Here is a 14,677-nt window from a genome sequence, read left to right as displayed (position 1 = left end):
AGGCACGAGGGTTCATGAGCGTGCACACAGCAAGTAGTCAGCACACGCATGATCACTAAACTTAAGTTTTCTTTCTTGTCTAAGTGAACATAAACAGCTGGATGTTTATCAGTATATTAAAGCAGAGCAGTTTTAAAGCTGTCTTGTGTCTTAAAGTGACAGTAACCTGGTGCTTTCTGTGTCAGAAATGTTTATTACACACCAAAAATAAAAATCACTCCTTACTCTTAACTGAACAAGCTTCTGCAGCTCCACATTTAAAATCCTACAGTGAGGACTGTGCAGTGTTTTATTTGTATTTTTTGCTTATGTTAAATCATAGATTCTAATAACTAATATATTTACATTTATAACAGATGCCTGAAAAGTAAAACAAGATGAGTATAGTCTTATGATTAAAAGAAAAAACTAAACATTTGCTTGTCAGAAGCATTGTTGTAGTGACAGCCAAAATACATTGGCCTATATGTTATTTTTAGGGCTGTCAATAGATTAAAATATTTTATCGCGATTAATCGCATGATTTCATGAGTTAACTCGCGATTAATGGCAAATTAATCGCACATTTTTATCTGTTCTAAATTTACCTAAATGTAACACTTTTTAAGTTTTTAATGCTCTAATCAGCATGGATTTGGATAATATATATGCTATATGCAAATGTATGTCTACAACAGCCTGTTTACATTTTCAACAGAACCATCAGCCATAGTTTTATAAATGTTTTTGCCTTTAGAAGACTTTGTTCTTTCTCCGTTTCTGTTTGCTGTTGCATCATTTGTGACCTGTGCTGGCAAATTGAGTTGTGATGAGCAAATTTTCAAAAATGTGTCATTTATATTTTAACATTCTCTATTAAAAAACTTCAAAACTATTGGAACAATTGTTGGAATCTGACAAAGCATGACAGAACTACACCTGTTAACGCAGAGCAAAAACAATATCAATGTTACATATATGATTTTCTTTTATTGTTTAATTTTGACATTGAGACAGCCCACTTTAAGATACTGTAGGATAATGCAAGGGTTTAATATAATGACACAACAGATACTTTTCCTTAACAGTTAACCAAACATTCACTTCAGATATAACAGATTATAGGTCATATCTGCGTGAATTCTTGTCAAAACTAGGGATGGGAATTTTCCAGTAATTTACTATTCGAATATTTAAGCTCATAAAGAACGATTATTCGAATATTCGTTTATTAAATTATGTTAATTAAGACATGTGTCTTTTGTATTTTTCATTTTTTCATAATTTCACATAAGGCTTACAATTAGGAAATATCCACAACAAGCTAAACTTATATTCTGTATGTATATGTATGTATGTATTTTTAAGTTGAAAACATTGTAAATTGTATATATATATTTTAAATTCTTCTTAAAAATATCCTACAGAAAAAAAAGCGTTAAAACCCCATGCGGAGCGAAGTCTGAGTCAGTCAAACCCTTAGTTTCAAGTCGGTCGTTAGTATGAATTCATTACTGTTGGATCTTACATACATTATATTATACCAAATATTATACATTAACCCCAAATCTAAGCGAAGTTTGAGGACTTGCGAAGTTTAAAGTTTGAGGACTTGACAAAGTAGGCTATCATCATTTAAACCCTTAAACAGACTCCAAATAAGAGCCCGGAGAAAACGAAAAAACGCATCTACATAACCGACTGCTCAGTCAATATATAAATATCTTCTCAGTTTAGTTTGACATGTATTTGTGAATAAAGAAACCATCTTTACCCTACCTGCTTCGGTGAAAGCCCGTTCTTCTGACTAGATACAATAATGCCGGTGTTGTGTCGAAGTCTGTTCCCCCTATGTTCCCCCTATTTTTCGCTTCAGTGTAGTGTTTTTATGGCGTTTTTATCACGTTATAGGTTTTATTATTTATATATTTAAAGTTTTAATGGCTACTGAGATGTATATGTGTGCATTTCTGTAATGTATCTGTATTGTTCTTAATGGTAAGTCAATTATTTTTACAGTATGAATCATATTATATGTATAATATTTATTTAATTATGTATGCAAACATTACATTTTTAAAACAACCAGTAAAGGAAAAAAAAGGAAAAGACAGGCTATATTTTAAAAGAAATACCCTAATAGAAAACTGTCAAATGTATGAAATATTTAATAAATTGTATTATAAAATACATGATATTATGCCTTTTTAGTATAACCAATTCAATCTTAAATCTTTCTAAATGTAACGTGATGAAAACGCTATAAAAGCACTACACTAAAGGGAAACATAGGGGGAACAGAGTTCGACACAACACCGGTGCTGCGGAGAAAACTCTTCCTCGTGTTGCACGTGAGATGGTTATCCGATAAAAACAACAGACGGATTGAATATCTGTATTTAACATTATTTTACAAATAACGTAAGCTGGCTCGATAGATTATTGTTGACTGTGCAAAGTTACTAACGTTAGCTTAATTTAACAAGATTTCACAAAGACGGAGCTTTGCTTTTAAACAGCCATGTGCAGTTATCCGGTTCATTTTTGAAAGAGCACCGCATATTATAAATGTTCTCCGTTTCATTTCGTTCTCCGTGTCTGTCTCGTTATTAACAAAATAAAGTAGACTTAATAACAGAAAGCTTACAAATCTCTCATGATGTGTTGATGCGGGCGGCGGAGAAGCACGTTTAATAACACGTGAGCCCTCACTGACAGATGCCAAATATGGCGCGGCGCGGCCAAACCCGGAGATAAAAGAAAAAAAACTTAAATTCGTCTGCAATCTGCAGTGCCAAACAATCAGAAATATATACGAATTAATGTTCATGTATATCTTACATTTAAGTCTGTAAAAGAGTATAGATGAAGTGAAAAAGCATTAAATAAGTCATAACCCTTTGGTGGCACATTAAAAACAAACAAACATTCGAATAGCATTTTTTAAATTCGAATTATTATTGCCGATCGAATATTCGAATATTCGAATATCCGTGCCCATCCCTAGTCAAAACAGATATGTTTAAACCTGTAATTTTGTGTTAGATGTCTATATATATGGGTCTCGCGCGTTTGTGTGCATGCGCTTCAGACGTCTGCGTCAGACATCGCTTTTGAGCCTTGTCACTCTTAATAACTCTTTTAACATTAATTAGATCCCGAACTTTATCTCTCTTAATAATTATTTTAACATCAAGAAAGTCCTGCAGTCTATTTTCTATAATTTCTGAATGCTTTAAAAACGAAACTAAAAAGTGAAAGAAGACGCATCTTTGCTTTATATGGGTTTGGGATGGTACACCTCACAGAAAACGTGCAGATAAAGAAAACTGCACGTGCAGAAAACGTGGATTTTAGATGTTTAATGACCATTTATAGCATTGGATTCGCTAGATGAGAGCTTAATGTTCTTATTTTTATGAAAAGCTCCGACTCATCTAGACAGCGCCTGTCACTTGCTGCATCTCAATTCATCTAGCTGTGGGTCAAACACAAATTGCGTGTTGCGTTAATCGCGCGTTAATAAAATTAGTGCCGTTAAAATGAATTTGCGTTAACGTGTTATTAACGCGTTTATTTTGACAGCCCTAGTTATTTTAAATAAAACTTTCAATACATTTTTGTTAAATTGTATTTTTTTTAATGTTCTTAGATTTAAAAAAAAAAAAAGTGTGTCTGCAGAAGAGCAAAGTCCTGCAGACAACTTGGTACAATGTTTAAGAGGTTTTAAATAAACAGTTGCACAGCATCTTTCTTTGGTGCTATTAAAACCACCACAACAAACCTGGATGTAGCTCTTTTATTATATACTAATGAATCGCACTTTAAATCGCGAATCGCAATTTTGATCAGAAAAATCGCAATTAGATTTTTCCTCCGAATCGTGCAGCCCTACCACAAATATACCCTGTGATACTTCATGACCTTTTTTACACCCCACATACAACCTGTGATGCTTCACACGACCTTATATACACCCATATGCCCCATTATACCCTGTGATGCTTCACACGACCTTACATACACCCATATGCCCCATTCATACCCTGTGATGCTTCACACAACCTTATATACACCAATATGCCACAATTATACCCTCTGATGCTTCACACCACCTGATATACACCCTTATGCCCCATTTATACCCTGTGATACTTCACATGGCCTTATATACACCATTATGCCCCACTTACACCCTGTGATGCTTCACAAGACCTTATATACACCCCGTACACCCCACATACACCCTGTGATGCTTCACATGACCTTACATACACCCTTATGTGCCCCACTCACACCCAATGATACTTTACATGATCTTATACACCTTTACGGCCCATGCCCTATCTCTTTTTTTAGACCAGTAAATATCAGAGATTTGTGTGTTGTCTGTCTGCAGCTCTGATGAACAAAGAGCAGGAGCTTCACACTGTGTCACAGACCTCAGGACCCTCAGAAACTGAGCTGGCCCTTCAGGAATCCATCAACAACCTTCAGCAGGAAAGAGACTCACTCAGTCTGCAGTATCAAGCACAGGTGATCTTCACAGAAACACATTTGGCACATGCCAGAAATATTATTTGGATCTCTCTGTTGCACATTGTAAATACTGAAGTTATAAGAATGTAAAATGTACAGCGTGTTTAACTGTCACGATGTGTCGTGCAGGTGAGGGACAATGAGCAGCTAAGTCGACTGGTGCAGGAACAGGAAGTCCGTCTGGATGAGTTGGAGAGACAGGTAGAGCGATCCGCTGAAAACTCACAGGATCGACTACGCATCCTAGAAGACGTCCAGAGCGATAAGGCCACCATCAGCCGAGCCCTGGCCCAGAACAGAGACCTCAAAGACCAGCTGGCCGAGCTTCAGAACGGCTTTGTCAAGCTGGTGAGCTCCAGTGAAAGTGACATCACTATCATATCGTATCATCTGATTGGCTGATTCATGAATGTTGTCTTCCTCCAGACCAATGAAAACATGGAGCTGACCAGCGCCCTGCAGTCAGAGCAGCACGTTAAGAAGGAGATCGCTCGTAAGATGGGGCAACTACAGGAAGATCTTCACAATGCCAAAGAACAGGTTGGTGGTCGTCTGCTCACAAGTGTCGTTCAGGGCAGTTTTCACCCAGAATGAAGCAAAGCTATATTCTGTGCTTTATCCAATCAGCTGCTGGAGAAGTCAAACGAGATGGAGTCCATACAGGAACAAAGAGATCAGTACCTGACCTATCTGCAGCAGTACACGGCCGGCTACCAGCAGCTCGTGGGCGAACGGGAAAATCTGCACAAGCAGTTCCTGCAGCAGACGCAGCTGATGGACCGACTTCAGCATGATGAGGTGCAGAGCAAAGTGCAACTGGAACAAAGTCACATGCAGCTGGAGCAGGCACAGGTAAACACCACTTACTGACGTATATAAATCAGACAGTATAAAATATAAACACAGACTGCCCGTAATTAGTCCATTGATCAGAAGTACATATAGGACTGCAAATACATTTTCATAACTAATCGGATAAAAACATCATAAATATTTATTCAATTAGATTTTTCACTTATTATAGCTATAACGCACTTTAAAAGTTTAAAAGCCACACGCTAAAACAGTTTTACTAATGTAATCGTTTTGATTTGATAAAAAATGTTTGTGCATTTAAACATCTTTAAATGTCAGGGGTGTGCTGGTGAGGAAAGTTTGCCACAGATACTTATTTTAATCTTTAACTTTAGATCTTGATGAGAATGAACATTATTTGTTATCAACAAGATAAATAAGCCATTATGATATAAAAGTGATATCCATGGGTTCACACCAGTCGCGTTTGAGGCGTCAAATTCGTGTCTACCGCGTCTAGTTTGCCGCTTGAACATTTTGAGTTTACTCGCGTCATTCGAACATGAAAGTCTAGTCATCGAGACATCGGAAATTCGCGTCATGGGAGGGTCTTCTGCGACTCCACTGAGACTCCGCTCGCTTCCTGTAATCACGTCACTACTAGAGCAAGCTCCTGATTGGTTAACGCGGCACATTTTTACGCCAAAGTTCACATTTTTCAACTTGCGCGTTTGCCGCGGCAACACTCAATTCGCGGCATTCGTGCGAACGAGGCGAAATCGCGTCTACCGCGTTGCGCCAAACGCCTCATTCGCGCCGCGAGACCCCCATGTGCGCGTCAACGCGTCTTCACATTTACTTAAAGGCGGAGTGCACAATGTTTGAAAAACGCTTTGGAAAAGGAGACGGGCCAACTGCCAAAACACACTTATAGCCAATCAGCAGTAAGGAGCGTGTCTACTAACCGACATCCTTGCCGGGTTGCGTATGTGTGTGGTGGGTCTTTTTAAAGAAGGTCCATTGGGGTAGGGGCGTGTTTGTTTAGGTGATTTCAAATATCAACATTGGCTTTCAAACATTGTGCACTTCGCCTTTAACATTGAAATCACTCGCGTTTGATGCCTCTACCGCGGCTGGTGTGAACGCAGCATTACAGTAATAAAAACCTAGATTTCCCCTTACTTTAAAACTAGGGATGCTCACATTGACCATTTAACCGTTAACCGAAGGTAAGAATTTATGACCGATTAACATTATCAGTTAAAATAAAAAAATATTTGTTAATACATGGTGCGTGTCGTCATGAGCCGACAGACATTTCGCCACTTTTTCTATCTTTAATTTGTGAATGTCCTGTAAATGACACAAATTATTGCTGCCCTGACGGTCTGATAAAGTAATCATTTGTATGAAAAAATCATTTGTATGCGTGTTTGGAAGCTGAACGCGCAAGATGACGTGGTCCGTCTCGTGCACATCCGAACAGACGTTCACTGATGGCCTCTGACCCTGTCCATAAACATCTCTCTTTTTGCACAAACGGAGAAACTTTCTGAAAAGCATCATGCTTTAGAAATGACCACTGTGGTAGATGAAACGGAGACAATCTGCCCTTTTTGGATATTAATCCTCTGGACTGATCGTGTGCTTTTTAATAAGGTAATGTTGCGTGAATATCCAGGGTTTCCGCGGGGTTGTAAAAGGTAGTAAAAGGTAGTAAATTAAATTATGCCAAATTAAGGCCAGTAAAAAGTAGTAAAAAGTAGTAAGCGTCATCTGACGAGGTAGTACATTTTCGATTGCCTTTTGTAATGTTATGATGCCTGGAAATTAGTTCAAATCGCCTGCATATCTGGGCAAATAATCAAAGATCTTTCGTCTCTGGGATGTGATCAAAGCCTGGAGTGGAGCCAAATCACGTTCCTCTCTCCGCTGTAAGCGTACTGTAATCACTACGGACCGGATCCACTCCGTGTTTTCTGACTGTATCACGTTAAGCTGAGGTAAAACTTTTTCAGCTAGCATGGTCAAACTTATAATGCAGGAAGGCTCCGATGTTTTGAAGATCGATAAAGGTGTTAAAGACGATTGACTTGGCTTAGCGAAATAATGAAGATTGGCAAGCCTTTCAGTTCGTGGGATAAGAAAACCAAACAGGTAATTGCGTGTCTTTGCACAGTATGACTAACGTAAGGGGTCCTGTATTTTGGGGGTAAATGATTTCTCACGTTACTGATCATCTGCGGCACGCTTTTTAATGCTATGCTGATTTAACCAGTGGCTGATACAACGGGTTTGTTAAACTCGTAGGTAAACTTGTGGTGGCATCCAAATCCCGTGAGAGCGATTGACGAGGAATCATAAGAGGAGCCTGCTTCCGAAATGCTCTCGCGGGACTTTGATGTCATCCACATGTCGGTTCTTGCAGTTGCATTTGCGTGTGGTCACAAAAACGTAACATTTGTACATATATTTAAGCACAGCAGTTTAAAAACAGGTGATTTTAAGCCATTCAAACACAAACAACAGTGCGTCCGCTGTTTCTGTGTCAGAGGAGCACGCAAGCCGCGCATTCGATTCTCATTGAGCTTGTGTTGTACGTATTTTTGCCGCTTAATTGGCCTTAAATAACACACATGCGTCAAAAATCCCGTCTTTGCAAATATCCTCATATAAACACGACCATTCAGGTCTTCAGGAGAAAGTAAACAGCAGAAACATTGCGCATAAACTAGCACATCAGCGCTGCCTCTATTGTAACATAATATTTTGTTGATAAATGTAACTTACAGTCATTCAATTAACAACTGTCACTATGGTTACTGACATCCTGTGTGAATTGTACACGAGTTTGACTCGAGTTACTCGTTCAGGGTTTATATTCATACACATAACGTTACTGTATTAGAGCTGTGACTGTAAGCTGTTGTGTGAACAGAACAGACCCTGGATTATTCGTTTATGTGTACTGAATAATATGATATGAAAAAGTTGTATTTGTTCACATTAGTAAATGCATATATAACATAAACAAACAATGAAAAATATTGAGTATATAAGCATTAATTAATTCTTGTTTATGTCATTACAGTAATTGACGGTGGTTCATGGTGCATTCATTAATGTTAACAGTTTCAACTTTGATTAAAAAATTATTAGTAAATGCTAAAATAAATACATTTACAATTAATAAATAATTAATCAAAGATTCATTAAAGGTGGTGATATTCATGTTTTCTTTTTATACAGTATAGCAGGGGTGCAAACTTGTCACCTTTCGGCGAAATTCGCCGTTTTTTTTATACAAAATAGGTCATTCTTGTGCTTCGTCTAGATCCGATGAGTTTTTGAAAATGAGGGGTGAGGGGGGTCTGCGACATGGTAGCAGTAAATGAAATTATGAAAATCATGTCCAGCTATTGTGGTAACGATGTCAAATTACTAGCCAGTTTGGCGGGTTATGTTTTACAATTTATAGCCACCTCATTTGCTGCCGAAGTTTAAGCAGTATGCAGATTGAGTGCACATACTTAACTCGTAGTATTTTCTCATTTGAGGTTACGCGCCCACGTCACGTTGCTGTGCGCGTGGTCATAAAGCTTAACATTTGTTCACGCACCGCAGTTTTAAGTTAAGTGATTTTAAGCCGTTGACAACAGTGCTATATGCGCTATATACCTGTTTCTGTATAAGAGGAGCGTGCAAGCCGCGTATCCGCTTATATAAGAGCGCTTGTGTCTTGTCACCTTTTTCACCCCTGATGAGTTTGCACCCCTGGTATAGTGAGTTATTTAGCTGTTTTGCCTTAATCTGAAATGCCCTGCAAACTACAGCTACCTATATATGCCACATGAGACTTCAATATGGAATTTATGGCAAAAAAATCTCCCCTTAAAATGCTATTGGTCTCGCCTACATAAAGTGTTAGGTAAAGGAATATGACTTGGCCTGAAAAATATTTCAGTAAGAAGAATTTTTTTCACTTTAATTATTTTTTGTATGTTATATATGTCAAAATCTGTGTAAATAATAGAAAGGTCGCTGATTAACACTTGCAATTCAGTGTCGTGATGGTTTTAAAAAATATTCTGAAGGTAGTAAAAAAGGTAGTAAAAAGTAGTAAATTTAACTTAAGGATTTCTGTATAAACCCTGATATCTGATAATGTATGAATTCTGGTTCTGTTGTTGATCTGTCGCTGCTGTTTGAACATTCAAATTAAATGTTTTGTTTTTACTAGTTCAAAGACAACCGTCAACTGTATTTTTACTCAATGATAATTTCATATTAAAATCTTATAAGTTAACGGTTAATGTTCGGTTTAGAAGCTACGGTTGTCGGTCGGGAAAATTAACTGATATGAGCATCCCTATTTAAAACGGATGTTTAGTTTGTGCTTCAACACCTTTTTTATGAAACCCAACAACTATTAAACAAATAGAAACTCATTTATATTAAAAGACTAAATTAAACCTTTATTAACCAGTCTAGGGCTGAAACGATTCATCGAGTTACTCGATTTACTCGATTCAAAAAATTCCTCGAGGCAAAAATTCTGCCTCGAAGCCTCGTTAAATTCCTATGACGCGCACTACACGCGCCGAGATCTGATTCACACGGACCGTTGTTCAATGTTCAGGAAGCACATCATAGCGCGTGGTACATTTTGAATTTAGTTGGCGCGATGGCGGAGCGAATATGTCCATAAACAGCAGAGAGAGAGACTGTCTAAAGTTTGGGATCATTACATTATCATTACATTCAGCATCTGAACTGAAAACATCCACTGATGTTTCACCAAGCGTCGATGAAACAAGGTAACGTAGCTTCCGCTGATTTTAATCCCATACTGTATTTGTAGCGATGTCGTTATGCGGTTTGACTAGATATGATGTTTAGCTTTGTTGTTTTTAAGTAGTAAACGTGTTCACGTTCAATTGCAGGACAGTATAGATTAAAAAAGAACCCCTTCAGATGCACGCATGCACTTTACAGGTGTGTGTACCAAAAAACGGCACCACAGTGCAATCATATGGGCAACTTGTAATCTGACATATTTTGTTCAATAATAATAATCTCTGTCTTATTGGAGTTTAGCATAAGGAAGTTATTCTCTCTCACGCGATCAGACCGATCGCGCAATGCATCACATATGCTTTTACGTAGCCACGCAACAATAATTTCAGCTGCATGCATTCACTGTATACAGCGGGACGTGATGTTGTGATTTTTCGAACGGATTCTTAACCTAAAATGCACCGCAATGCAAGTGATGCAAACCAAATGCAGCGTTCTATTGAAAATGAATGTATGTATTTCTGCAGTACCAAAATGCAATGAAGCAACTGAACGTCTGACTGGGGTGTCACTCTTTCTCACGCACAGCACGTGTGCACACACAAACACAAACACAGGTGCACGTGCGCACACACACAGGTTGTTACCATAGCAAATAGGCTCACCCCAGAAATGATATATTATATGTTAAAAGCCTAATGGTAAATGCTGCAGGTGTAGAAATGTACATAAACCAGATATTTACTTTGATGTCAGGGCTAGATTACAGCATGAAACCTGTTGTGCATATTAATAAATTAAAGTGTTTAATTGTTGGCACTGGCACTTATAAACACTAAATGGGTAAACAATTGAAATAAATAGGCTTATTTCTTGGAGCCAAATACCTCTGTTTTTTAGAAATAAAAGCCAAATGCTTGAACATTTTACAGCCAAGCCATTTTTGTTATGAATTATTTGTTTTAGTTGTTTAAAAAACACACAAAAAAATTATCCGATTACTCGATTAATCGACCGATTCAGTGCTAGATTAATCGATTACAAAAATAATCGATAGCTGCAGCCCTAAAACCAGTCTTCGTTTGCTCTTTTGTTTCTGCCATTGTCCTTCAGAATTGCCAGATCCGTGTAACAAAACCAGCCCAATGGCCTTTCAAATTTATTCGTAAAGCACCCCAATGACTATTCATAGCCCAAATACCAATGACTAAACCAAACCAAATCCTTCCACCCGCAGAAAAACATGAACCTGCAGAAACAGTTTAAAAATGGCAGAGGACCTGGCAACGCTGCCTTGCTTTTAAACAAGCTGGTTGCACTGTGAAGAATTGCCTGATAAACGTGCAGCTCACATTATATGAAGAAATGGCGCCTGACTTTAATTATAAGACCACAGTTCGCGCCGAATAAAGCAAACGCGTGTCCGCCCAGGCCGACTGTGGCTCATGTTTATAGGTCCAGTAGGAAGAGGGTTTAAAAAGCACATGCAGCCAGTGGTTCAAAAATGTCATCTGAAATAAAATATTTTAAACTTTACACGCTCAAATGCACTTCTGCCTTCTCTAGGAGAAGTTAAATCAGCTGGTCAGAGACAATGAAGAGTTAAAGAGTGAAGTTCAGGAGCTCTTAAATGGCTCCACAATGAGCCAGTCATCTAGAGACCAGGGTAAGTTTGATATGAAACCATAAAATCTGATGCGATGAGGAGAAAAACCCACACTGATCTGTTGAATGACTGATGATTGCTCTGTTGGGTTTTAAGGTGATGGTTTGGAAAGTCATTCATCTCCAGACAGCTTCCTGAAGTCTCAGATTGTCATCCCAGAAGACTTTGAGAGCAAAGAAGAGATGGTGAGCTGTTACATTAAATGGGTTTTGTTTAAAAGGTGCGATCAGGGAGTTTTACTGGAATCTAGTGGTGAGACTGTGAATTGCAACCAACATGAAAGCAGAACTGTGGCGTAGATAATACTGCTCATTCTAATGTAATAAAAGCAATACAGTTCATTATGTAAGGTCTTTATACACCACCGATAATATAGTTATGGATATTATATTGTATTTTTGTCTAAAGATCCTCCTAAATTTTACACATTACACCTTTAAATGAAATGTTTTCTTCTGATGGTTTGTTTAGGAGGAGTTTGTGCATTCTGCTTTGTCACGTCTGGAGGAAGAGAAAGATGAGATGAGACGCAGGTTTGAAGAGGAGAGGAGACTTCATCATGCCACACGGCAACAAATAGCAGCAATGAGCCACGAGCATCATCATCACAGCACATATACAGAGACGGGGGCAGCTTCAGGTACAACCTTACGCTATATTCAAGTGCATTACGCCAATACATTTTTGCAAGTGGAAAGAGATCACACTACCGGATATATCACATCACCCTGTAATGCGATGTTTTAAAGTTAATGTAAAAAAATAGTTTAAATAGTTTTCTGTCTGTATTTTAACAGAGAGCTCTGGTGGTGTTCCTGTGGAGGTGCACGAGGCTCTGCGGGGCGCCATGGAGAAACTTCAGGGGCGTTTCACGACTCTCATGCAGGAGAAGGTGGATCTGAAGGAAAGATTGGAGGAACTGGAGCACCGCTGCATTCAGCTTTCAGGAGAAACGGACACTATCGGTTAGGCGCTCCTCATGCTTAATCTTTATAACCTTACCATATTACACATCATGGATAGATACAGTGGCGGCCCGTGACTTCTTTTTTCGAGGACGCTCGATGCGAAGTTCGTCACAACATGTATGTAGCCCGTCATGTGTGTGGTTCGTAATTTCAAAATATGTGTTTGTGCTTCGAGAGATTGTGTGTGCATCACGTGTCTTGTCAAAATAAGTGCCTGCTGCAGACACGTCTAATGGGTTTATGATAAAAGAGACGCTCGCGTTTGCCAGATACTCGCATAATCTCATGCGTAATTAAAGTTTACTGTTAAGGGAGTGTCTTGGGTGTATTTTGTGAATGTGAGCGTCTCTTTTTTGCACTTCTTTTGACGGGGCACGTGATGCACACATGATCTCTCCACACGCAGGACACATATTTTGGAAAAGGGAACCACACGCATGACACTCGGAACACTTATTTTGAATTAGCGCCCCTCGGATGAGCAGTCACGAGCCGCGACTGAATAGATGACATCAAATGCAGAACATTTATTTCCAAGCAGTTTATCTTCAATTTTTTTAGTATTAATCATGGGTGACACATACGTTTATGCAGTCAACAGTCCACACTGTTTTGATCACGTGTCAAGTGGATATGAGGTGATCTCTGTATATAAATGATTTTCTTATCGATTCAGTCACAGGTCGGATCTACTTTTTGCACCCTTAATAATGAGCTTCAATTCAATTTTTATTTATATAGTGCTTTTTACAATTGTTTTGTATTGTTTTAAAGCAGCTTTACATTTCTGGATGCAGGAGAAAACACAGAAAAATCCATGGACAACATAAGCTGCAGAATACATTGGCTAAGATTAAACCGTACTAGCGAGCGTAGTAATAATGTAAAGTATAGAAGAAGGTGCTAAGTTAAGCCAATGTCAGCTGACTCCCCAGGGGTTGAAAAAACCTACTAGGGGAAAAAACCCTTGAGAGAGAGCCAGACATCGCTGATTCTATAGAGGATATATTATGTAATAAGTAAGATTTTATAAAATTTTATGGGAATTAAAACATTTAAAATTATATATATATCATTATGATCAAGGACAAGACAGGGAAAGAGAAACAAAATCCTATTAGCATAGTGTGTAATTCAAGTGTTATACAGTTCCAGACAGGCTAACTATTGCGGCATAAGTATATAACCCAGACGAGTTATGTGAATGCTTTGTTCTGAGCAAGCTAACTATTGCGGGTTTTGTACGTTTACTAGACAAATGATGTGAATGCTTTGTTAAAGACTTGTCTAGGTATGATCTGAAGCCATAAAACAAACTAAACGTAAGACATTTGTAATGATACACCCCTTACTATATTTTTGATGTGAATGTTGAGTTGCTCAGGTCTTTTGCATCTCATTATTTCTTGTATAAAATTATCACAAATAGCACTGGCTATTAAAAAAAAAACATTGTTTCTTAAAATACTGTCTCGTAGGTGAATATATTGCCCTGTATCAGAACCAGAGAGCCATCATGAAACAGAAACACTTTGAAAAGGAGCAATACATCAACATCCTGGCCAAAGACAAGGAAGAGATGAAGGTACCGCTGATGTTGACTCACGTTGCTGATGTGATATTTAAATATATCTGTATGGTCGCTCAGTCATGATGATGATGATGATGTTGACACCTGTTGTGTGTTTAGGCAAAGTTAGCAGAGCTGCAAGACTTGGTCATGCGTTTGGTAGGGGAAAGAAACGAGTGGTACAGCAGATACATGAGCGCTGTCGGTAACCCTGACCTCCTGTTGTCTGGAGAAGAGCCGGTCCAGGCCTCAGAGAGACACCAACTCGACGCAGTGGATGGTCCAGGTAGCACCTTGTTAATCAATGCATTGGTTTTTGTGTATTTCTGTAATTGTGGTCTTACACTATTCTTCGAATCTCTT

General features: G+C 38.4%; 1 protein-coding gene across 9 annotated transcripts in view; it reads left to right on the top strand.

Annotated features, from left to right (window-relative positions):
- The window catches only part of golga2 (golgin A2), a 31,695-nt gene that overhangs the window by 14,821 nt on the left and 2,197 nt on the right, over positions 1 to 14,677 (top strand). For all 9 annotated transcript variants that reach the window (XM_055198293.2, XM_055198288.2, XM_055198291.2 and 6 more), the window contains 10 exons: positions 4,379 to 4,515; positions 4,648 to 4,866; positions 4,945 to 5,058; positions 5,146 to 5,370; positions 11,677 to 11,776; positions 11,873 to 11,961; positions 12,248 to 12,416; positions 12,574 to 12,741; positions 14,223 to 14,329; positions 14,435 to 14,600. In XM_055198293.2, the coding sequence (XP_055054268.2) occupies positions 4,379 to 4,515; positions 4,648 to 4,866; positions 4,945 to 5,058; positions 5,146 to 5,370; positions 11,677 to 11,776; positions 11,873 to 11,961; positions 12,248 to 12,416; positions 12,574 to 12,741; positions 14,223 to 14,329; positions 14,435 to 14,600 (1,494 nt within the window). The remainder of the gene's footprint in view (positions 1 to 4,378; positions 4,516 to 4,647; positions 4,867 to 4,944; positions 5,059 to 5,145; positions 5,371 to 11,676; positions 11,777 to 11,872; positions 11,962 to 12,247; positions 12,417 to 12,573; positions 12,742 to 14,222; positions 14,330 to 14,434; positions 14,601 to 14,677) is intronic.

This window comes from Misgurnus anguillicaudatus, chromosome 22, assembly GCF_027580225.2.
Source record: "Misgurnus anguillicaudatus chromosome 22, ASM2758022v2, whole genome shotgun sequence".
NCBI lineage: Eukaryota > Metazoa > Chordata > Actinopteri > Cypriniformes > Cobitidae > Misgurnus > Misgurnus anguillicaudatus.
This window is presented reverse-complemented; position numbering and strand designations above follow the sequence as displayed.